This window comes from Eleutherodactylus coqui, chromosome 9 (genome assembly GCF_035609145.1).
Source record: "Eleutherodactylus coqui strain aEleCoq1 chromosome 9, aEleCoq1.hap1, whole genome shotgun sequence".
Lineage (NCBI taxonomy): Eukaryota > Metazoa > Chordata > Amphibia > Anura > Eleutherodactylidae > Eleutherodactylus > Eleutherodactylus coqui.
Genome location: NC_089845.1, coordinates 168354300 through 168380902, shown reverse-complemented (window position 1 = coordinate 168380902; position 26603 = coordinate 168354300). Strand labels below are relative to the sequence as shown.

General features: G+C 43.9%; 2 protein-coding genes across 3 annotated transcripts in view; one reads left to right on the top strand and one right to left on the bottom strand.

Annotated features, from left to right (window-relative positions):
• Nucleotides 1-21271, bottom strand: part of SLA (Src like adaptor) — a 30349-nt gene extending 9078 nt beyond the window's left edge. For both annotated transcript variants that reach the window (XM_066578772.1, XM_066578774.1), the window contains exons 1-4: nt 21162-21271; nt 6064-6153; nt 1955-2054; nt 814-900 (exon numbers count right to left, since the gene is read on the bottom strand). In XM_066578772.1, the coding sequence (XP_066434869.1) occupies nt 814-900; nt 1955-2054; nt 6064-6121 (245 nt within the window). In that variant the 5' untranslated portion in view covers nt 6122-6153; nt 21162-21271. The remainder of the gene's footprint in view (nt 1-813; nt 901-1954; nt 2055-6063; nt 6154-21161) is intronic.
• Nucleotides 1-26603, top strand: part of TG (thyroglobulin) — a 218158-nt gene that overhangs the window by 147389 nt on the left and 44166 nt on the right. Inside the window, exon 44 of the mRNA XM_066578917.1 lies at nt 24075-24239. Within this exon, the coding sequence (XP_066435014.1) occupies nt 24075-24239 (165 nt within the window). The remainder of the gene's footprint in view (nt 1-24074; nt 24240-26603) is intronic.

Here is a 26603-nt window from a genome sequence, read left to right as displayed (position 1 = left end):
GCATGCGCATGGTGGAAAAAGTCAGACTGTGAACGTAGATCCTCACAGTGCGGTAGCAAACACCTCTGAAGTAGGGGCTGCATCCCCCAAACTCATAACAATTGGCTGTTTTTAAATATTAATAAAGAACCTGGTAATTCAAGTTTGATCATTTATCTACTGGAAGTATTGCGCCCCCTGCCTGCATTTTTCTTCCTCTCAAACTACATCAGTCAGGATTTGGCCCAGAAGCTGATATCCGCATGTCCGGCCGAAGTGCAGAAGGCTTGAAAAATAAGACTGTAACTATGGAGTCTGCTGAAACGTATGAAATACTTAGAATTGTACTTCAGTAACCATAGAAACATCAGACAAAAAGAGCTAAAAACACTGAAGGAGCAAACTATGTGAAAGGACCACCCCGGGCTGCCGGAAGGTGAAATGCGCCACTCTCTCTAATTCTATGTATTACAGCGCTTCATGTATCGGCATGTGACTGTTGTCAGTGAGAGAAACCAAGTGATCCTGTAGATATGATACATTGTAACGGCTAACAAGAAGACATGATGTTATAGGAACGTTTCAACCTCTCAGGGTTCTTCCTCAGGCATAATGAAGCGTGATGAAGAGCTGTAAGTCGGTTCGGAAGCTGCTGTAACATCATGTCTTGTTGGCCATTCGAATGTATCATATCTACAGGATTACTTGGTTTCTCTTGCTGGGAACAGTCACATTTGGCTCTACTGGCGACACCCGAACAAACCTTATTGTGTTTCATGTATTGACATGTACTGCGGAGTAATACAGTAACTGACGGACGGCACCTGTACTCACCCGTGGTAGACCTTTGCCACACACTTTGCCGGTATGTAGTTTTCACGCCCCGTTCTAAGGGATACGACTCTCCACCATCCGCCCTCGCTGTAAGCATAGAAGATACTTTGTAGCATTTGTGGACAACAAGAAGCTATGCAGAACACGCATATATAGCTTTTAGAGATGAGCGAGCACGCTCGGATACACAGTTACTTCTCGAGTAACTGCTAACTCGTCCGAGCAGGCTCGGGGCGGGGGGTAGCTTGGATACAAGATATGATTCGGGCTGGCATGGAGGCTCTAGTACCCTGTTGTACCACTTCTAGCTTGGATACAAGGTGTGATACAGGTGGGCATAGAGGCTCTAGTACCCTGCTGTAATGCCTCCAGCTTGGATACAAGATGTAATACAAGAGGACATGGAGGCTCTAGTACCCTGTTGTACTGCCTCTAACTTGGATACAAGATGTGATGCAGGCATAGAGGCTCTAGTACCCTGTTGGGCTGACTCTAGCTTGGATACAAGATGTGATGCAGACATGGAGGCTCTGTTACCCTGTTATACTGCCTCCAGCTTGGATACAAGATGTGATACAGGTGGGCATGAAGGCTCTAGTATCCTGTTGGGCCGCCTCTAGTTTGGATACAAGATGTGATACAGGTGGACATAGAGGCTGTGTTACCCTGTTGTACCGCCTCTAGCTTGGATGCAAGATGTGATACGGGTGAACATCAAGGCTATAGTACCCTGTTGGGCTGCCTCTAGCTTAGATACATGATGTGATATGGGCAGGCATGGAGGCTCTAGTACCCTGTTGTACCACCTGTAGCTTGGATACAAGATGTGATATTTGGGTGAGCATGAAGGCTCTAGTACCCTGTTGGGCTGCCTCTAGTTTGGATACAAGATGTGATACAAGGGGGCATGAAGGTATACAGGTTCTATATCATATCCTGCGGCATATCGCTCCTCATTTGCTGTAACTGAGCCTCTAGATTGTGCAAACTTGTACTTGTGATAAGAGTGCGGTGCAGGTACAACCATCGTACGTTGTTACATTACTGTTACCAATACGCCTGCTGCTAATAACATGCCTACTAAGTAGTACCCCGCTGCTGGAGCCGCCATCACTGTGCTGAAAAATGATTAATAACTCACTCTGAAATGACTCGAAGTTTCTCTCCAAAGTAAAATATTGGCTCGCTGACATCAGGTGGCGGATAATCGTAAAGAACGGCCAGAAAATCACTTTCTGTACCTGCCAATGATAAAGCACTTGGGTTAAATGGTGACATGCAGGAACTGATAGTAACATAGGATGCTGGGCTGAAAAAAGACAAATGTCCATCCATTTCAGCCTGTTTCTACCCCCCCTCCTTTTCCCTAGCAGTACCCCATTTAGTGTATATTGGTGACATCCGTTTCTCCTGCCCATGTGCAGAACCTTACATTTATCCACATTGAACTTCATTTGCCACCAGCCCCCCCCCCCCCAAGCCCCCGGCTTATCTCGGTCTGTTTGTAGCCGCACATTCTCCACTGTTGTATTAATTATCTTGTATAATTTTGTATCGTCTGCAAATATTGATATTTTGCTGTGCAGCCCCTCTATCAGGTCATTGATAAATATGTTGAACAGAGTGGGGCCTAATACTGAACCCTGTGGCCCCCACTAGCGACTGTGGTCCAATCAGAGTACGAACCATTTATTACCGCCCTCTGCTTTCTAGCTCTGAGCCAGTTCTTCACCCAGATACACACGTTTTCACCCAATCCGAGCTTCTCATTTTATATATCAGCCTATTATGTGGCACGGTGTCAAAGGCTTTACAGAAGTCCAGATATATGAGATCAATAGACTCTCCCTGGTCCAGCCTAGAGCTTACTTCATCGTAGAAGCTGATCAGATTGGTCTGACATGATCGACCCTTCATGAATCCATGCTGGTGAGGAGTTATTCCGTTGTTCTCCTTGAGGTATTCTTCGGTGGCGTCTCTCAGAAACCCCTCAAATATTTTTCCAATTTTTGAAGTGAGACTTTTTGTATAATGGAACAAAATTGACAACGCGCCAATCCTGCGGTACAACCCCGGTCTCAATAGTGTCCATAAATATAAGAAACAGTGTTCTGTCTATCACATCACTTAGTTCCTTAAAACCCTCGGGTGTATTCCATCTGGGCCCGGCGATTTGTCAATTTTAATCTTTTTTAGTTCTGTAGTCCCTCCTGAGTTGGGCAGATGACTTTGACCGGGGGGTTCGTTTTATCCTCCTGCATCTCGTGTGACATTTCTTTTTCTCTCGTAAATACACTTGAGAAAAAGCTAATAGGTTTGCCTTCCCTCCATCATCTTCTATGGTTTCTCTCGTATTATTTGTTAAAGGGCCAGTGCTCTTGGTGCAAATCCTTTTACTGTTTATACAATTGAAGAATAGTTTCGGGTTATTTTTGCTCTCTTTGGCGATCAGTCTCTCTGCCTCCTCCTTGGCAGTTTTTACCTTTTCCTTACATATTTTGTTTTTTTCCCTGTATGATTTTAGCTCTTCTTCGCTGCCTTCTTGTTTTAGTAGTTTAAATGCTTTTTTTTTCATTTATTGCCCCTCGTACCGTCTTGTTGAACCACATTGGTTTCCCGCAACTTGTAGCACTTTTATTTTTGTAGGGTATGAACTGCTCACATGAAGTTAATAGGATGTTTTTGAACTCCTCCCATTTGTCCTCTGTACTGATATTTTTGAGGATGTTGTCCCAATTAATGTTACCGATAGTAGTTCTAAGCTCATCAAATTTTGCTTTACTAAAGATCAGTTGTTTTGTCGCTCCCTGATGAGGCTTCCTATTGAATGAAAGTTGGAAATGAATTATATTGCGGTCACTATTTCCCAACTGTCCCTCCCTCTTTAATTGTTCTCAAGCACTCATCACCCCTATGAGATCTGCAGGTTTCGTCTTCCCATATTATATCCAGATAATTAAAGTCCCCCATGATAATTAATTCGTTTCGCTTTGACACTTCTTCTATCTGCCTTAGTAGTAAGGTTTCAGTTTGTTCTGTTGCTTTTGGTGGCCTATAGAAGACTCCTATCAGGATTTTATTAGTTTTCTTTCCCTGTATTTATACCCACTGAGATTCCATGTGTTCATCTCCTGCACCTACGTTCGTGATGGCGAACCTATGACACGCATGTCAGCAGTGACACGTGTAACCATTGTCGCTGACACGCGGCCACTGTCGGCCGCTCACCCCATTAGTGGTGACTGTCACTGTGGGGGCCGCTGTGGGGCGCCCTGTCACTGCTGTGTGGGCCGCTGTGACTGAGATAAGTGAGGGGGAGGCTGGGAGAGGCGAGGGCCTGTGCTATGGGTGATTTGGGTTTATTAAATACAGTTATATATTATAATTATTCATTTTTGTTATTTAAACTATAAATATCGCAAATTTATGTTTTTTTCTCAAAGTGACACACCACTCGAGTTATGGTTGTTTTTTTGGCGAATGTTGACACACCAAGCTCAAAAGGTTGCCCATCACTGACCTATGTCTTCTTGTAGCCTTGGTATTAAGTTGGACTTAACATACAAAAATACTCTCCCCCTCCACCTTTCCGGTTCCCACAGTCTCTTCTGAAGACATTGTAACTCTGTAAATTCACCACCCGCTCGCATTCTTCATCAAGCCATGTGTAGTGGCCCAAAACACATATATCTGGCCCCTCTATAATTGTCATACATGTCTTGTCTTCAGTGTGGATGCACTGTGCAAAGTGCCTTGTCTTCAGTTATGTGTATTGCACAGCTGCAGCATGTAAGAGGTTAATGTCTGCAAGTGGCTGGGATATGTCTGGAAAATGTAACCAGTTTGTCCATTCAAGTGGGATTGAATGATACATGAATGATTGAGAGTTTTTTGGGGTCTTCTGTCAGTGGTCTCCTGTCCTCTTCAATGGTTGTAAGTGGAGTAGGAGTGCCGGCCGCATGGGGGTCCCTTCAACCCTCATGTGGTGAAGTGATGGAAGCGGAGGAGAGGTATCTTGATATCCGCAATGCCAGGAGCTACATCCACATTACGCATGTATTTTTTTGCCCATAGTACGGACAGCTTATTGCCCATTTACATGCAATGATTATTGTTGAGAATTGTTGAAACTCCTTTGAGTCGGTTACTTCTGAACGACTGTCTGCATACTGTGAATAGAGGTGGGCAGGGGGAGAACGTGGAGAGAACTCTCCTTGGTCGCTCCGCCTCCATGCCCGTTGTGCTGTGAGCGATGCCAGCGATACTCGCTCCCGTGTAACAGCAGTGGAACGAGCATTACTGGGGCAAGCTGCTAGGCATCGTATACCCAACTGCTGGTCCCATATAAAGGGACCATTAATCCCCATTGATTTGCACTAGAGTGTTCAGACCCGCAGACATGTATTTTATGTGAATTAACCCTCTCCAATCCACTGTCTGATGTCTAAAGACATTATGATTTAAGGCTGTACAGCTCCGATGTTGGAAGAGTCGGGGTTCTCTTACTGTATATTGCCAGCCTCTCTGCTGTCGTAGCCTAGCCAATGTGTCCCCTCATGCAGTACTGGCTTTAGCCAGCAGATAGCGCCATTGTATAACAGCAGAAAAAGAGTAAGCCCCCTAGGAAAACCAGGATACAAATTGGATTGGAAAGGATTACAAAAAATTGTAGCATGTCCTATTTTCTTCTACATCATGGACCAAAATTGCCCATTAAAGTCAATGGGAAGACGTAAATATCCTGTGAACACGCATTATACACGTATATTCACTACATATTTATGCATGAAGATGGGAGAAATCTCGGGGACCTTTTTGCATTTATATTTTGTGTACGTGAAAGACGCAGTGAATGCACCCAAGAAAAACCCTCAAAAAGGTCCAAAGGCACGGTGAATACATGGTGGACCGGAAGAGGCCCGCGGGCTTGGAGCCTGACACACATAATTTAACTGATCATAGACAAAAAGGAAGAAGAGAAAACTTTAGAAATGGAGGGAAACAAAACAGAATGGAAACCAGCTGATAGAAATGGTCCATTTGTTTGTCAGCTTTGTCTTCTGGATCCATCTGGTTCCGTTTTGAATCCGTTTTGCTTTCCATTTCATTCCAAAAAATAAAAGAAGCAGCTGTTAAAAATGGAAACGATTAAGTGCAGGACGTCTTCCTAGAGCTCAATATGAAGGGACATCACTCTTTACGGTTGTCCCCCTTACAGTAATTGGGTAATATGATGTGTTATGCACTCACCTGTCTGAGTGGCAGAGATTTTGTCCGGTGGAGCTGAGTTTCTCATCACATTCCCCATTTCCTCTCTATTGATAGTTATTGATCCTGATCCTAGAATATAATATATAAGAGATAAGAGGTGTCCGTTGTGTCCACACTGATGTAATACACAGAGCAGCTTGATTATATTCTAACCAGTATAAACCTTAATATAATATCACACTGCTATTCGTGTTAGGGGCCGTCCACAACGTCCCATACTCTTTGTGAAAAATACTTCGGCCCCCAGAAGAAGTTTCATTTTGCTGCAAAACTTGGCATGCAGTTTCATTTAAAATTATGAGAGTTGTGGTGATTAGATGGACGGTCTTGACACATGAGACCCTAAAAGTGGTTCCCCCCTTGGTTTATAAGAGGCTCTTGGAAACTCCTTGTGTATAGTGACCTCTACTTCCGCTTGTGTAGAGCTTGTTGACCACTAGACGGCTCTACGACGCAGAGACGAGACTTCACCTCCTTGCACGGAAAATTTTATGAAGTTGTGGTTACTTTAGAGGAACCGAGGAATAAAATATGTATACACATAGAGGAGCGTTAGATTCTCCTCAGGCTGCATGTACTGATGTCCCACTGCAGAATGTGCCACTCCTCCCACTCCCCTCACTTAGGACCTAATGAATGCTCGTGCCAAATTTCATGCTAATACGACACTGCAAAGTTACATTACATAGGGGTGCCAAAACTTTTGCAATTTGCATTAAACAATCGAGTTGTGACCCCTTTAGTTTTCCCATTTAGGACCTAAAGAATGGTCATGTTGCAGCTCTTCTGGGGTCTTCGCCTTGCTTTCAGGCCAGACCAGGTTTTTGCCATGGCTCTGCCTTTCCTGGGGCTGAGGGGCGTGGTGTTTGGGTGAGTGATGTCAGTCCTTACCTGTCTCTGAGTAGCCCTGCCCTATATAAGCTATGCTAGAATTGCTTCTGGATTGCTGCTGAGGAGCACTTCCAGGCTCTGGAGCTCCAGTCCTTGCTACAGACATCTGAGCCAGCTAAGAACTGCTGTTTATTTCCGTGCACTGTCCCTTGTGTATTCAGGGCTCCCTGGTAGGGATTTGTAGTGGCCTAGGTACAAGTGTGGGTCCTCACCTGTCAGAAGTGATCGGCCGGCCGAGTAGGCAGGGCTCCCTCATGAAGTAGGGGTTTGCAGGGAAAGGATTTCCCTTAGTTTTTTTGTATTTACGTTGCACGGTCGTGCTTATTGGTTGCATTAAGCACAGTTGTGCTTATTATTTTTTGCGTATGTCGCACGTCCGGTCAGTATGCAACAGGTCATGCCAAATTTCATGTTTGTACGACACCGGGAAGCTAGAGAATTAGATTTTGTACATTATACATTGGCGGCAATACTTTTGCACTTAGCACTGAATGATTGCATTGTGACCCTTTTACTTTTGTCAAATGTCATGTTTGTACAACATCGGGAAGTTAGAAAATTAGTGGTGAGTCAGTCAGTGAGGGCTTGCACTCACTCACACACACAGACACACACACACACACACACATATATATATATATATATATATATATACACTAGTAATTGTTAGGACATTATAGTAGCAGTGTTTCTGGCAGCACATCACACTCATAGCAGCTTGATTACCACACAAGACACATACAGCTTGGCTCCTCCCATAGCAATAACATCACCAAAGTTCCTTCAGTCCACTGGATCTCTGTGGTGGTGGTAGGTCAATGTGTTCTGTCAGGACTGCTGAGTTGTAGGAAATTATAGTACCAGTGTTTCTGGTGGCGCAATGCGTCGCACAGCTCTGCCACATGGTACATGCACACACACAACTCTACTTCACCCCACACACAGCTTGGCTCCTCCCACAGCATTGACATCACCACAGGTCCTTCAGCCCACCGGATCTCTGTGGTGGCGGTAGGTTGTTGTCTCCTGTCAGGACCGCTGGGTTGTGTCTGAGATAATAACGTCTTAGTTGTATTCTCATTTTGTTATTTTTGTCCTCCCCTTCCAAGAGCTCTAACTGTGTTCTTCTGTCGGTCAGACTCTGTGTTTAATGTATGTTGTAGGACCTTCGATGGCGTCACCAGGGGGTGGAGCGATGATGCTACCAGGGGAGGAGCATCAGAAGCACTCACACACAAACATACAGACAAGTGGTCATTAGTAGTTTGATATATCCTGTAAAACCATTATTACCCCCGATATACACACAAAGATGCTAAAAAGCAGCAGCGGTCCACGGGCGTGCTTGAGCGTGTGCGCTAAATAACTGTGCGCTGGTATCTGGCATACATGATTGGCTTATTGGGGTGGTAGGTGGAGTTGTGTAAGATATGATCTCTGATAGTTCTCCTGACAGGTTAGCATCATGATGTTCACATCGGTGGGGGATTCTGGGTATTCTCCATGTCCGTCCTTACTATGAACATCCTTTGATGACCCCGTCCACTACCTATACTGGAGGAGTGCATTGGGATATGATGCGGTGCTGGTCTTAGGGTTTCGTAGGGTTACAGCAGAGTTTAGGCTCCATGCAGTGGGGGCACTCTTGTCAAACAAATAGGTGAATCAAATATCATCTACTGGATACCCCAAAACATGTTGCCTAATAGATTATATTTGATTCACCTGTTTTTAAATATACCTGCTTTTACTTGTTAGCTGTTTGTTAAATATCACGACTACCTGGAATAAACCACTGGATAATGACCCCTGTGACGCTCCGAGTAACTCCTATCGGCAGACCTGGATTGGTAGGAGTTGGTTGGTCCAATCCCCCCTGTGAAGTACGTCTACCACTTATATATAGCCCCAGGTTTATAAGTAGCACAGGGATATTTTCTTGTATCACTCTGTGATTATTCTGTATACTGCAGTTCTGAGGACAACTACCCCCAACATCACGAGAGCTGATGAGCAATCTCTGCCCCAGAGCCGTGACATCCGGGTCTCTAATCATGAGAACTCTTATCTGTACACAAATAGAGAAGTTGCTCAGAAAAGTTTGCAGAAGTTTCCATCTGTTCACAGTAGGAAGCCGCAGAGTCGTGACAATGTATAGATAGCGAGTGCTGCACGTCTTCGAGGGTTTGCTGATGCCCGCTGCCGGGACCCATTTGGATCAGCTCTTGTAGGCAAAAGGAGTGTTGCTTTTCCTAAAGCATCGCAGAGACCCCACACGCCTCGCGCCTCTCTCCTCATCCTCAGTGCAATCCACTGCTCCTCAGTGCAGGCTTACAACCAGCAAACAGGGAACTGAGCTATTCCAATACTGAGAAGTGAGAAAGAAGATGTTTCCTTGATATAATTCGCCGTGGTGTTGGGTGGGGGAGGGGGGTATTTTATTTTTCCACTACAATATCACACCTCATGTAAAGCAATGGAAAGGGGAAAGACAAATGGAAATTGCCAGCTGTACATATACAATTATATGCAGGAGATACCCATGTTATACCAGTATGCTCTATATCACTATATACAGGATGTATAGCTTATACCAGCTGTACATATACAATTATATACAGGAGATCCCCAGGTTATACCAGCATGCTCTATATCACTATATACAGGATGTATAACTTATACCAGCTGTACATATAGAATTATATGCAGGAGATACCCAGGTTATACCAGCATGCTCTATATCACTATATACAGGATGTATAACTTATACCAGCTGTACATATATAATTATATACAGGAGATACTCAGGTTATACCAGCATGCTCCATATCACTATATACAGGAGATGTATAACTTACACCAGCTGTACATATATAATTATATACAGGAGATACCCAGGTTCTACCAGCATGCTCCATATCACTATATACAGGGGATGTATAACTTACACCAGCTGTACATATATAATTATATACAGGAGATCCCCAGGTTATACCAGCATGCTCCATATCACTATATACAGGAGATGTATAACTTATACCAGCTGTACATATATAATTATATACAGGAGATACCCAGGTTATACCAGTATGCTCCATATCACAATATACAGGATGTATAACTTATACCAGCTGTACATATATAATTATATACAGGAGATACCCAGGTTGTACCAGCATGCTCCATATCACTATATACAGGATATTTATAACTTATACCAGCTGTACATATATAATTATATACAGGAGATACCCAGGTTATACCAGCATGTTCCATATCACTATATACAGGATGTATAACTTATACCAGCTGTACATATATAGCTATATACAGGAGATGTATAACTTATAACAGCTATACATATATAATTATATACAGGAGATACCCAGGTTATACTAGCATGCTCCATATCACTATACACAGGAGATGTATAACTTATACTAGGTGTACGTATATAATTATATACAGAAGATCCCCAGGTTATACTAGCATGCTCCATATCACTATATACCGGGAGATGTGTAGCTTATACCAGCTGTGCATATATAATTATATACAGGAGATACCCAGGTTATACCAGCATGGTCCATATCACTATATACAGGAGATACCCAGGTTATACCTGCATGCTCATATCACTATATACAGGAGATGTGTAACTTATACCAGCTTTACATATATAATTATATACAGGAGATACCCAGGTTATATCAGCATGCTCCATATCACTATATACAGGGGATGTATAACTCATACCAGCTGTACATATATAATTATATACAGGAGATACCCAGGTTATACCAGCATGTTCCATACCACTATATACAGGGAGATGTATAACTTATACCAGCTGTACATATATAATTATATACAGGAGATACCCAGGTTATACCAGCATGATCCATATCACAATATGCAGGGAGATGTATAAGTTATACCAGCTGTACATATAATTATATACAGGAGATCCCCAGGTTATACCAGCATGCTCCATATCACTATATACAGGGGTTACACCAGCTCCATATATATATATATATATATATATATATATATATATATATATAGTTATATACAGGTTATACCAGCATGCTGCATATCACTATATACAGGAGATCCACAGGTTATACCAGCTGTACATATATATATAGTTATATAGTTATATACAGGTTATACCAGCATGCTCCATATCACTATATACAGGAGATCCACAGGTTATACCAGCATGCTGCATATCACTATATACAGGAGATCCACAGGTTATACCAGCTGTACATATATATATATATATATAGTTATATAGTTATATACAGGTTATACCAGCATGCTCCATATCACTATATACAGGAGATACCCAGGTTGTACCAGCATGCTCCATATCACTATATACAGGAGATACCCAGGTTGTACCAGCATGCTTCATATAAGTTTATTAGTGTAACTTAAACTAATGAAATGGAGAAGTTGGCCTGAAGGAGTACATTTCCGTTTGCACACCTCAGGATTGAAGAAACAGTTGCACTAAATGTTCTGCAGTGTATTATACTGTGTGTTACTGTATGTTTCGTAGCTCGATGGCTTCCTGTGTATTTGGGAGGTAGTCTATCAGATTACGTGTCATGAGATTATGTCAAGCAATGTGTGAAATCCTGCTATGTCGGAAGCCCTTGTATGGAGGCCGCCCTCCCTACTTGCAGGCCACCATTCTCCCACTCCTGTTGCCGTCGTCATCCTTATAAGGAGTCTTGAGTTCTGGAAGACCTGTCAATGGGTATCTTCCGGTTCTCTTTCTGAAAAACTGGTTACATAGGATGCCTTTACATTAGGGCATCTGTAGGCGCCTGGGAGGTTGTGTGCTGGAGACCGTATGGAGCCGTTTCCCTTCTTATACTATGGAATTGTATGTTGGATGTTTTTTATATTTTTCAATCCAGTGTTGATCCGTCTTTGGCCGCAATGACTGCAGTAACCCTATAGGGTTCAGTATAGTCTTCCAGCTACTGCAGTAACCCTATAGGGTTCAATATAGTCTTCCAGCTACTGCAGTAACCCTATAGGGCTCAGTATAGTCTTCCAGCTACAGCAGTAACCCTATAGGGTTCAGTATAGTCTTCCAGCTACTGCAGTAACCCTATAGGGTTCAGTATAGTCTTCAAGCTACTGCAGTAACCCTATAGGGTTCAGTATAGTCTTCCAGCTACTGCAGTAACCCTATAGGGTTCAGTATAGTCTTCCAGCTACTGCAGTAACCCTATAGGGTTCAGTATAGTCTTCCAGCTACTGCAGTAACCCTATAGGGTTCAGTATAGTCTTCCAGCTACTGCAGTAACCCTATAGGGTTCAGTATAGTCTTCCAGCTACTGCAGTAACCCTATAGGGTTCAGTATAGTCTTCCAGCTACTGCAGTAACCCTATAGGGTTCAGTATAGTCTTCCAGCTACTGCAGTAACCCTATTGGGTTCAGTATAGTCTTCCAGCTACTGCAGTAACCCTATTGAGTTCAGTATAGTCTTCCAGCTACTGCAGTAACCCTATAGGGTTCAGTATAGTCTTCCAGCTACTGCAGTAACCCTATAGGGTTCAGTATAGTCTTCCAGCTACAGCAGTACTCTGGGGTTTATTTAGTATCAGAAGGCTAGTGCTTAGTTCAGTGATCATCAGGCAGTCTCAGATTGGTAACTGTTCTCTCTCATGTAGTGGGGGCACTTTTCGGGGCCGGTGCTTCGCTTGAGGGAGCGGTTCATGTGGTTCTGGCTTACTAATTTGTGAAAGCCTTTATACATATTCAGTTCTATGCCTTCCAACAGTCGTGGATTCTGCAGGACAGTCTTGGATTTGGGACGCTGCGCAGCAGTCCTGGGTGGCATGAGGCATGATGTTCCCCTTCCCCCCCAAGCATTTAAATCAATCGTAGTCCTGGTCCAGCAGCCACTGTAATCATTGCTACCCCTGACCTCTCCCCCAGTGTCTGCGTTCCTGCACGCAGATGTCGGTAGAGAGGTACAGGGGGTCACTAATAAGACTGGGGTTACTAATGGGAGTCACTATTATCACTAGGGCTACTAACTGTGATTACAGTTACTACTCAAGCCACTCTGGGGGCTGCTATTACTACTGGGGTGGCTATGGGGGTCACAATCACTATCGGGACCATTAAGGGGATTGCTATACTTACTAGGGTTCACTATTACTACTGGCGTCACTCTGGGGGTTATTATTACTGCTGAGGCCACTAATGGGGGTCACTATTACAACTGGGGCCACAAAGGGGGTCACTATTACTACTGGGGCCACTCTGGGGGCTGCTATTACTACTGGGGTGGCTATGGGGGTCACACTTACTACCGGGACCATTAAGGGAATTGCTATACTTACTAGGGTTCACTATTACTACTGGGGTCACTCTGGGGGTTATTATTACTGCTGAGGCCACTAATGGGGGTCACTATTACTGCTGAGGCCACTAATGGGGGTCACTATTACTACTGGGGCCACTCTGGGGGTTACTATTACTGCTGAGGGCACTAATGGGGGTCACTATTACTACTGGAACCATTAAGGGGATCACACTTAGTGTGAGGGGGTCACTGAAGGGCACTATTATGGGATATAGAGGGCATGGCGCTGAGTAAAAGGGGCGTGGCCTGTCATAAAAATATGCAGTTCGTCCCCCTTTTCATTGGTAAATAGTTGGGAGGTCTGCGAGTTCTCTAATCACTAGTCTTCTGAAAAGCCCCGTATTACCAGTCAGCAGATTTACTCTGCCTTACTGGCCTAAACTTGTCACCGCCGGCTATGCTAACAAGTCGATGCAAATGTGACCGGCTTCCCTCAGAAATGTAGGAATGAATGGCGCAGCATGCTGCACTCGCTCTGTTCCAGTAATGATGGAAACCATTTTAATCGATGAGTTCCATCCGGTGCCGCGAGTGTCTCTCAGATTGGATGCCTGCGTTTTTTTTGTTCTTCTATTCCATAACAAAACAGAAGAGCATAAAGAATTACGGGAACGTGAAGAGAGCGTTCGGCACAGAACATGCGGCGTAAAGAATTACGGGAACGTGAGGAGAGCGTTCGGCACAGAACATGCGGCGTAAAGAATTACGGGAACGTGAAGAGAGCGTTCGGCACAGAACATGCGGCGTAAAGAATTACGGGAACGTGAGGAGAGCGTTCGGCACAGAACATGCGGCGTAAAGAATTACGGGAACGTGAGGAGAGCGTTCGGCACAGAACATGCGGCGTAAAGAATTACGGGAACGTGAAGAGAGCGTTCGGCACAGAACATGCGGCGTAAAGAATTACGGGAACGTGAAGAGAGCGTTCGGCACAGAACATGCGGCGTAAAGAATTACGGGAACGTGAAGAGAGCGTTCGGCACAGAACATGCGGCGTAAAGAATTACGGGAACGTGAAGAGAGCGTTCGGCACAGAACATGCGGCGTAAAGAATTACGGGAACGTGAAGAGAGCGTTCGGCACAGAACATGCGGCGTAAAGAATTACGGGAACGTGAAGAGAGCGTTCGGCACAGAACATGCGGCGTAAAGAATTACGGGAACGTGAAGAGAGCGTTCGGCACAGAACATGCGGCGTAAAGAATTACGGGAACGTGAAGAGAGCGTTCGGCACAGAACATGCGGCGTACCTATAAGCACTGGTGGTATCTCCTTACAGGTGAAAAGTTACTCGCGTAACTCCAGTAAAGAGTTTATGGCGCCCGACCTCTTCTGCGCGACTCCGCTGTTTACTTAGAATGGAAGAATCACTTCTATATTTAGAGCGCCTCTGTCATTAGAGCGCGAGCTCCAGCGAGCCGCGGCTTCTCACTTTGTAATTTCAGTTCTTGATAGAAAACTGAAAATAATTACTGCAAATAGGAAACCGAGAGGCCGTGCGGTTACCCTACAGACCTGCTGGGAGGGTCCTGCTACTAACGAGTCGGAGGGGAGGGTCTCACTTCCTCTAAAACCCCCAATTAGTATATTTAGTAGGTCCCCACAAGCTCTGAAGGAACATTGTGCAGATACCCTACTCAGTCAGAGAGGTCCTCATTAAAGGGGTCTCGACAACCTGCCACTCTGGGGGGTCGTAGTAGTTGCACCTGCATCAATCAGATGATTTTAAAAGGGGTCGTCTTGTGGAGACTGCCGCTTCTACAGGAAGTCCTGATAAGGGGGAATGACTCCTTCCAGACATTCCGCTGCAGAAGACAATACACTATGTTGATAGTAGTACCCCCCCCCCCCCCCCGCCCCAATGGAAGGACCAATACATACACAGTATAACCAGCACCCTTTTAGCTGAGGGGCCAGTTTATATACACTACAGTTACATCTGATAGGCTGACAATCAGCCAATCCGGCCGGTCTATCAGCGCTGACATTAGAGGGAGATGTTACTCTCTAGTTGTCCAGCGCTAAATGACATCACATCATTACGCTCTGACATCACCCCGAACTCATCCTGAAACCCCGAAGTCAGCGCTATGACAAAACCAGGATGGCACAGATGAACGGAAGTGTGAGCAGAGCCTAAGCTGCGGGTACGGGCAGCACCGTACTGCAGACGTACAGGATGGATAATGCTGTCATGTATGTACTGTATGAGTCTTCTATAGGTACTATAGGCCATATTTGAAAAAAAAATAATTAAATCTTGGTATTTGTATAGCGCCAGCTTATTCCGCAGCGCTTTCAGGTAATTATTATTTATTACCCCCCACCAAGCTGAGATCTCATTTTACAAACCATGGAAGGATGGAAGGCTGAGTCAACCGTGAGCCGGCTACCTGAATCACACGGGGATTGAACTTGTAACCTTCAGGTCGTAGGTGAGAGCTTACACTCTGCGCCACATTTATTTAGACTTGGCATACAAAGCCACAAATTATGGTGCATGGCATATTGTGCATCTTTCGGCCTCTTTATGCTAGCCTGCGACACTTTCTTAATATTGGGCATGGCTAGGCAAAAAGGGGTGTGGTCTCAGCGGCCCATCAAGTGCACCATAATTTACACCAAAAACTGACACCAATTCTAGCTAAAACCTACAGATGCTCGTAGCTTGCAGCCTGTGCCACCAGATGCCATCGGGAGGGGGGGGGGTCATCCAATAGGTGGCGCTGCAGAGGTATTGTTCTGCCTTCTTTATTTCCCAGATGCCATAACATGTGTTAAGTGGCTTGTACTCCATAATACATTTGTTGCACTTACAGGGGCACAAAGTTTACTTACACCAATGTATGAAACCCTGGTCTAAGTAAATCTGCCCCTATATGTGTGCTGGATGGATACTATGTATATGCAGCATGGCTGCAGCACAGGGAACGTCTCCGCACGGTTTCATGTGTTTTTGAGCACATTGAATATGGAATTGACATTACTGTATATATGTATGGGTGGGTGTTGTATATGGTGGTTGGTTATGGGTACTCTTTGTATAGTGGTCACTGAATGGATACTGTGTCAGCGATGTATGGGTATTAGATGGCCACTGTATGTGGGCTGCTGTTGGCGCATTGGATATACTGTATGTGTAGTGTATCAGGTGTATAGGGATATACATTATTAGTACTAGTACTACATGTTGGTCAACGCCAAATGTAATAAGAGAGGTGTTAATGCATGACTGGGTAGATTTACTATTGACAAGATGGAGAAGGTTGGCTGACAACCTCATTAGGGGTTGCAATATTTGCTACATTCGTTGTCAGAGAGCTTTCTGAGAAATTGATATGAGCAAGTGCCAGAATAATCGGAGAGAATGAGAGGACTCAGAAGTATCTTCACATGGTTATATTTGGGACCAGAACTGTAACAATGTATCTATTGAAGTCATCTGAGGATAGGCGGACAGATGGCAATAACCCTGCTAGTAGAGAGCTTCCTGATGGTCTGTAGAAGCAGGAAGGGTGTAATGACAGCATCCGTGGTGGTCCAGGGAATTCAGAAAGTTAATGGTGATATCATTGGTGGTCCAAGGAAGCCAAGAAGTTAATGATAATATCTCAGGTGGTCTGAGACAGTCAGGTAGGTAATTGTAATATTCCACATGATCTAGGGGATTTAGGAAGTTAATGGTAATATCTCACATGATCTATGAAAGTCAGGAAGTTAATGGTGATATCCCAGATGGTCCAGGGAAGTAATGAAGTTAATTGTAATGTATCAGGTCGCCGAGGAAATTTAGAAAGTTAATTGTAACATTCAAGGCGGCCAAGGAAAGTTGGGAAGGTAATGATGATATCCCAAGTTGTCTGGTGAAGTTGGGAAGGTAATGATGATATCCCAAGTTGTCTGGTGAAGTTGGGAAGGTAATGATGATATCCCAAGTTGTCTGATGAAGTTGGGAAGGTAATGATGATATCCCAAGTTGTCTGGTGAAGTTGGGAAGGTAATGATGATATCCCAAGTTGTCTGGTGAAGTTGGGAAGGTAATGATGATATCCCAAGTTGTCTGGTGAAGTTGGGAAGGTAATGATGATGTCCCCGGTATCTAGGTTCTCTAGGTAACGGCTCCCACACACTTGCTTTATTTTTTTTTTTACTGCTGCGTTTTTTTAACATAATTGTCACTGGGACTTTCCAATGTTAATAACTCATCACAAGTTGGCGCTTTGCGATTTTTCTGCGACGCGTTTTTAACATTAGAAAGTTCCATTGACATTTGCGTTAAAAAAAATGCCAGTGTGCCGGAGCCCAACTCATTAAGGTAATGGTTATATTCCTGGGGGTCTGGGGAAGTAGGCAAGTTAATGGCAATATCCTTTGTGGTTTAGGAAGGTTAGGACGTTAATCCTAATATCCCTGGTGGTCTAGAGCTGTCTGGTGTGAGTTGGTAATGTCAGCATCTTTGGTAGTCCACAGGGAGGGTTCAGTTCATATGTAACGCCTAGCATTGTCTTGCTGGGACTTGAAACTTAACTCTCTGACTCTGTCCAGCTGCAGTCCTGCATAGGGATCAGTGAATCGTACGGGATTGAGATGACCGTGTGGCTTCGACAGTTGTTTCTGTGATTGGGCGCAACACCTCATGGAGAAAAAGCTATGATGCGTGATGTGTCAATATCGAGAAGTGAAAAGAGAAGTTGTTTCCCCGTTCTGCTGGTTGTCATAGGGGGAGCAGGGGACGGGTTGTACTTCTTTGTTTCTTGGTAATTACTCTAAATTAACCACCAATTTATCTTTTTTTGTTTTATTTTTCCCCTCACTTTCCTAAAATCATAACTTTTTATTTAGACATATGAGGGTTTGTGTTTTATGGGATGGTACCACTTAATGTGCCACGTAATATATTGTAAATGTGTAACAAATGGATGAGATGGCAAAGACATCACATATGGGATCTGGTATGCCAGCTCTGGGTGCCCAGCCCACCGGGGCCAGTAGTGCCCCTACAGTAGTGCTAAATAAGATACTTTGTGCAACTGCCCTGATCACAAGCCCCTAAGGCTAGCTATACCCACAGTCCCTTCAGAAGGTTCCAGCCACGGTGCCCCCTCTTTTAGATTTTTAGCCACAGTGCCCCCTCAAAATAAAAGTTGCAGCCAAGAATGCTCCTTTCAACCATAAATATCCAGTTTAGTACCATTTCAAATACATCAGTTCTAGCCTGAAGGAACAATTTTACCTCTTCACTATTTATATATATATATATATATATATATACTCATGTACATTCCACAACTGAAGCCATTACCTCAGACCACCGTGTGTTCCATCGTATTAATATACGATACAGGAAATTACTAATATGAGAATTATGTATTAAATTAAGATATTCATTTAGTTTGAAATGACAAATGAAATATTTCTGGACTCCGAAGGAAATAATGGGCCTTAGAAATGGCCTGGAAACGATGTGGCCGATTCTAAAATAAAAAGAATCTTAGCATTCATTGAAATGGGGAAGAAAAATGATGAAGTGAAAATGATACAAAAAATGATACATTTCACAATTATACGTTATTTATGCTGTACAGAATTGGAGGCAGCAAAACAAAGGTTGTAGACGCTAGGAGGAGACAATTGGATAAAAGCAGGCCCCGAATCGTCTTTTCTAACGGTGGAGGAGATCATCCATAAACATGGCGAACATTTTGCTTTGTTTTTCATCTATCGGTCCCCAGATGTATTGGCCAACTAGCTCCATGCCCCAATTATACGATTGACCTAGATGGTCCACCCTGCAGACCATGCACAACATTTCCTTATTCAGTGCTGTTCTCTGGATCTGACATCTACTGGAACCTCTTAAGGCCCATTTACACCCACAGACGATTGATCAAAGTTCATCAAAAACTGACAGTTTTGAGAGATCATTTTGCATTAGCTACTAATGGGCTAATCAGCTTCAGTTGCATGTATTTAGAGAGCAGCGAGTGGTCTGTTCTCTAAATACATCACTATTGTTCTCCAGTGGGACAGCAGCTGAAAGAATATTATTAGTGCTGCCTGCGGAGAACTTGGCGTACGGTCCCTCTTATCAGGGATGATGGATTTTAAGCTGAGCTGAACTCAGCTGAACCAAGACGAAAAGTGCACGATGGGCGCACATTTACACACAAAAATTATCGCTCAAAAGATGGCTTTTGAGTGATAATCGTTGCGTGTAAAAGGGCTTTAATACTTTGCTCGGTCTTTGGTGAGGATTAAACAATACCTATAGTAATTAATTCCGTTGAATTTTTGGGACCTTTCAGTCATGTCTTGAATCAGACCCCCAACCACATATGTCCTCATATTGCCTTTATTCTGCTGTTACCCTTTGCCTGCTATATTCCTGCCTGATTTATGCTGATCGGTCCTCATTTTATCAGTGCTTATGTTTACATATAGTAAAAGGGGTCTTTTTAATTTATGACTCCAATTCAGGACCATGTACAAAGTTTGCAAAACAGTATGTATCCGGGCCTGAGAATGTCTGTGACCCGGATGGGGAGATCTTCATTCCGTCATACTACTGTGTGGGAGACACAACAACCACCCAAAAAAACTGTTGTCTTTTTTTTCCCCGTGGCTTTTATCCACGAGAGAGGGGGCTTATAGACCCATATTATGTGGGTTACATCCCCGCTGGACCGTCACGCACCTACACGCAGGGGAGGGCGCTCTAGATGTCTGCTCTATTCCTGCCATCCGTTTTCTATATCTCTATGAAAGGAAAAGATTTCTAAAATTTTTGAAAAAAATGTTTGCAAAATTTCTAGAAATGCCTTTCTTAGCACAGAAGACGCCAACAACGTATCTATATGAGCAGATTGGGCGTTAGTATTAGAGGTGAACCTTGGACCTGGGAGGGACTCTTTGTCTTGATATAACAATGTTTATTTTTTTACTGGTTTACTGTCTGATGGTTTGTGAACTGCGGCACACGCGTGTGCAGGTGGGATAATGGGCATATAACATACATGTGTCCGGTTACATTTATCATGGAAACTGCAATACTTGCTGAAATGTATTGTGAAGTGTACGATTCTAAACACTTCTGGGACCTTCTATCATTTAAACAGTAGTTTTATTTTTCAAAAAGTTTTTTACCGTCCCCGGTCTTCAGATTTCTTTTACATCCTCTCTTCAGTAATTTTAATCATTTCTTTTCTGCAGTTTTTAGGCGATATTCATCTGCTATTTGCTACTACTTGGGTGGGTTTATTATACATCAGACATGATACAATAAATAAGGTTTAAAAAAATACACAAGTTCTTCCAGTTCAATCCATTATTCTGTGGTGTTGATCCAGAGGAAGGCAAAAACAACCCCTGCCAGGTAATTGCAGATTATCCTCAAGTTAGAGGCGATTTAATATAGGTAGGCTTATAAAGGCATAGGATGAAACAAGGGGCATGTCCGAGTTAACGTCTTTGAATACATTTTGTAAAGGTTGAACATATATTTTAGACTCTATTTGATGTTTGTCGTTTAGCAGTTTTCTGGACAGACGACTTTCATTCCCTTCCGTCTAACGCACAAAATTATTCTCTTACTGCAAACCACCCAAGCCTTTCCTAGTGACACATGACCATCACACTGGGGGTGCAGGTGGAGAATAAGAATTTAATTTAGTGACCTGTATAATTCAGAACTTTTATAAACCAACCGTTTTTTAGCTAAATTCAAGGGAAATATGACAATTTGGTGCAATTCTTTCCTAATGTAAGTCTAAATTAAAAAAAAACGAATTACCTGTGTAAGTCCCATTGCAGTTGCTATATGGATCTTGATCGAGTTGATGCTGACCTGTTGGGTTCTAGTTAAGGGAATGGGAGAGTGAAACCTTCATCTTCACTGTTATGAAAGCTACATACTCAAGCAGAACGGCAGTTGCAAAATAGGCCACAAACTTCCTCTTCGGGGGGTGGGGGTGTGGGGGGGGGGGGGGAGTAAAGAAAGTTTCTAGCACTTACTGAGAAGTTCCTGTTTAATTTTAATTTAGACATCGATCAACTCTACAGAAAGATATATTTCTGAGCTGTAACTTCACCTTCACATTTCACAATTTACTTCAGATGTCAACATATGAACCATGTTATGCGGATGTTCCAGAACTGTAAATCCTCAGAGAAGCCTTCTTCTCATCACCATGGTGTTTCCTTACTTGAGTTTTCCTCCTTGGTGGTAGCAAGTCTTTGTCATGTCTGTGTAGGGAAAAACCACAAAGCCATGCACAGGCGTCACCAGACTGGACTAAAACCGAACTAAGCAGGACAAAGATGGACTAGGGCAGACACAGACAGAACATATACAAACATAGTAACATTTGCCCTAAAGGAACCAGGACATTGGTGAGCCCTTGCCTGAAAGCAGGGTGATTGTCCCAATAAGGACGGTCCTATGTCTCGCAGCCGATGGGCTTACTCTATCCCTGGATGACAATAATGGATAACCGGACACAAGGATAAGTCACAAAGGGAACACTGCCACATTAAACCTGCAAAACGAGACACAGATTCAGACAACCGCACCCCTATAGACAGAAGGGAATCTGGTATCTACACACCTACAGACGGAGGGGAATCATGCATGCATACATCTATGGATGGAAAGTAATTGGGCGTCTGTACACCTACAGACAGAAGGGACTCAGCTACCCACATATCTATGGACAGAAAGGATAGAGAAGACAAGGCCCTAGCCTTGAAGATACTTTGGTATAATTTATTCGAGTTTGAGAGTCTTCAAACTCTAGTTGTGACAAATATTCTTGGTTCAGATCAGGGATGGTCTTCTTAAAGCGGCAGCCTTCGGAGAGGTAACCTTTGGAAAATAAGCCCTTATGCAGCTCTATCGACCAAACAATAAAAGCGATCTGATTGTCAGAAATGGGGGCAGAAAATAATTTCCTTTTTTTTCACAGATATTTTATTTTTTAAAAGTAGTCCATAAAAAATCTCTCTATAAATTTGGTATCATCGTAATCGTTCCGACCCACAGAATAAGGTTACCCTGTTATTATAGCCATAGTGTGTACACCGTAGAAACGAGACACCCCAAAGATGACAGAATTGTACTTTTCTTTTCTGTTTCAATACACCTAGAAGTTTTTCAGTCCATTGTATGGGACATTAAGTAATGGAATTGAAAACTACAACTCATCCCGCAAAAAACAACAAGGCCTCAGGCAGCGACGTTGGTGGATAAATAAAGTTATTATTTGAAAGTGGGGAGAAAAAAACTAAACTAAAAAAAAATGACTGCATCATTAAGGGGTTAAACCAGTCCAACATTAGTGCCTCTCGTCATCTGCGTTTGACAGGCTTAGGTTCTGTTATCGGTCAGCCTGATTTCATTGCACAGAAGATTGTCAGATGGGAACCAAAGGCAGAAACTTCATCTAATGAACGGGATATTGCTCAGATGTTGTTACGTTTAAGGAGGCTCTGCACCCCTGACTGAGAGCGCCATATGGTCGTGCCGGACACACTGGTTACAGTGATATGTCAGCTGTGTGTATCTGTGCAGAAGTTTGGGAGACACTAACATTTTATCAGCAGCCACTTGTCCCAAACCTACTAACAGTCTGGTTAGACGCTCCTCTCTACTGGTGGTCTGTAGGGGGTCCTGAGCCCAGTCACCTTGTGTGCCCCATCCACTGGTCCCAACACCTCCTAACAGTCTGGTCAGATGCTCCTCTCTACTGGTGGTCTGTAGGGGGTCCTGAGCCCAGTCACCTTGTGTGCCTCTATCCACTAATCCCAACACTACCTAACCGCCTGGTCAGATGCTCCTCTCTACTGGTGGTCTGTTGGAGGTTCTGAGCCTGGTCACCTTGTGTCCCCTCACACATCCACTGGTCCCAACACCTCCTAACAGTCTGGTCAGATAGTCCTTTCTACTGGTGGTCTGTAGGGGGCGTCCTGAGCCCGGTTGCCTTGTGTGCCCTCACACATCCACTGGTCCCAACACCTCCTAACAGTCTGGTCAGATAGTCCTTTCTACTGGTGGTCTGTAGGGGTGTCCTAAGCCCGGTCACCTTGTTTCCCCTCACACATCCACTTGTCCCAAACCTATTAACAGTCTGGTTAGACGCTCCTCTCTACTGGTGGTCTGTAGGGGCGTCCTGAGCCCGGTCACCTTGTGTGACCTCACCCATCCAGTGGTCCCAACACCACCTAACTGTCTGGTCAGATGCTCCTCTCTACTGGTGGTCTGTAGGGGGCGTCCTGAGCCCAGTCACCTTGTGTGCCCTCACCCATCCAGTGGTCCCAACGCCTCCTAACAGTCTGGCCAGAAGGGCCCGGTGGGGGACAATTTATTGATATGACCATTCAGCTTCTTGCATTTACCTCCCAATCCCGCTCCATACAAACTCTGCACCCCCGTGGCATATAGGTAAATGCATGCTCATTACTATGTAGAAATACATCCTCTCCAGTTGTCACTCATAGTTGGAAGCAGCAAACATACCAGGCATCCGCGTGGTGGTGGTTTACTAGTGTACAGTAGCACTGTATATAAAGTCATGAGCTGATATCTTATCTTATACCAGTGACTTGGATGATATTATTTTATTTGAATGTTTTCGTGACGTGTAAACATCTATCACCCAAAGTGTCTTTGATTAATTACAGATTTCATTTTATCCCATCTCATTTCCAGGGGGGCTCCGCCTTTTCTCCAATGCTGCCTGTGAGTGAGAGAAGAGCGCGACAACAAGTGCAATCATTGGCAGAAGAAATGGGATGTCCACGTGCTGGAAGTGAAGAGACCTTGTCTTGTCTACGGAAAGTAGATGCCAACACCCTCAACACGGCACAGACCAAGGTTGCCCAGATATTTGCATTGATTAAACTTTGTGCAGATGATTGTGGATTAACACAGCGCCACCCCTGTCTAGAGGTTGTTTCCAGTATTGCAGCTGAGTTGCATTGAAGTGAATAGGGTTGCGCTGCAATACGACACACAAGTATGGACAGGTGTGCACTGTTTTTGTAGAAAAGCAGCCATGTTTTTTCTAGCTCTAGATAGCCCCTTAGAAGGCCAAGTTATGATTGCTGTTCTTGAGGTTCCTGAGATGCAATTGCTTAAAAGGGTTCTGCCAAAATTCACAACCCCTTTTTGAAAAGAAAAGTTTTGACAGCCAGGACAGTAGAGCCCGGTGTTTGTTTCCTGTTCCAGATCCTTTAAAATGACATTTAGGCAAAATCCCCACCTCCTCTTTTTTTGCTAACGATGCATTTCTTCTTTGGAGGAAGGTCCTGCATGTGGTTTCACTGTATAGTAAAAAAAAAATGGATGGTGTAATCAGAGCTGGGGCCCCTCTCTCCCAGGGCCCCGTAGCAGTCGCATGGTCTGCCTCGATGGCACATATGCCCTTGATTACAGCATGGCCATTCACATAAGTGGCCATCCTATAATAAATGGATGGCACAACCTCCTCCAGAGCGGGAGCTGCTCTTCTTGAGCGGCTCTCCATTATGGGTCATAGAGGAGCACTCTGATTGGGGAACCCCTCTATATGACATTCAATGTCCTTATAGGCATGTAAACAGGGAATTCTATCTTGGCACAAGCCTTTTAATTTTCCCAACTATCACTTTGGGTCATCTTAGGGTGCTGACACCGTGGTGGTGACAACCACCCATGGAAACCATCAGATTACCCATTGGGATTATTAGTCAGGCCAGAGTAATCCAAAATTAGAATAAGAGAAGAAGTCCCGCAAAGACAACTCATTGACTTGTGTTTTCAGGTCATCGCTTGGATTTTTTGTATGGAACATATTTCGCAATGAATATATCAACGCTCCTCTCAAGTTTATAGAAGAACTGAATGACTCTACTTTTAGGAAAGGGAACCTGGGTCTGAGTCTGGGTCTTGTCTGGCCCTTTATCCCCATAACTGATTTTAGCACTGAAGCAACTTCTTAGCTGCCGTCTTATTCTGCATTCGCATTGATGACTGTTATGTGACCTTTTCTGTGGGACACACACTTGATTTGACTATTTCTGGGTGTTGATAAGAGTTTAGACAGTTCCAAGAATTTGTAACATCTTTCAGATTCATTTTATGTAAGTAACATAGTTGAGAAACGTTGCCCTGAGGAAGTTCCATTCAATGCATGAACTCGTGCCCACAAAACATCATTATTTCGGGACCTTCACATGACCAGTTATTCCGCCCCGCCTGTGATAGTGGAGCATTTGCCATTGAATTTGTAGATGTGCTCATTTACTTGTTAAAGGGGTTGCTCAGTTGTAAACTATTGATGGCCTATCCTTAGGATAAGTCATCAATAGTTGATTGGCAGGAGTCCATTGCCCAGGACTCCCGACGATCAGCTGTTCGCCAGGCCAGTGCACTCATGTATTGAGCTGATTTCTGCAAGAAGCAAACAGCTCTGTTCTTACTGTACTGTCGAGGCTTGGTATTACACACAAAGTTTGCTTTGAAATGAATGGGAACTTTGCCTGTAATACCAGACCTCGCCACTGCAGTAAGAACAGAGCTGTCTGCCTCCTACAGAAATTGGCTCAGTGCACAAGCATGCCAACCTAGTGAACAGCTGACCAGGGGGGCTTACAGGTGACAGACCGCACAACCCATGTAAAATTGATACAAAGAAAGGTGAAAGATTAGCAGTCCTTCTACTTTCTTTTGCCCAGTTTCAAACATTTTTGAGAGTTTTTACCATTTTTCCATGTTTTACTTTTCATATTTTCAATTTTCTTTGTAGAGCATTTATTTTTTAACATTTACACTGGGTTCACATGGGGCGGAGTTTCAGTGCGGAAAGTCTGCATGTCAATTCTGACCACGGCTCCTAATCCCAGGATTAGCCAGCTAAGGGGAACAAGATTTTGCAAAAATCTCATCCACACGCTGCGGCCAATCCATTACAGCAAAGCTGCACGAAAACTGACGTGCGGCGCGGAGTTCAGTTCCGCAGCATGCCAGTTGTTTGCTCTTTTCTGCAGCGGCCTCTCTCCTCTCTATGGGGAAAGAAAGCCGCAGCGGAATGCCAGTGGCAAAACCACTAAAAAACCCGCGTCCTGAGGCTGCGGGTTTTGAAGCTACGCTTTTCCAGCAGAATTCTCCCGTTTTTTCGGTGCGGCCGTTCCACGATCATGCCTCTGAAATTCCGCCCCGTGTGACCCCAGCCTTAGGCTTTTTGGCATTTCGCCAGTC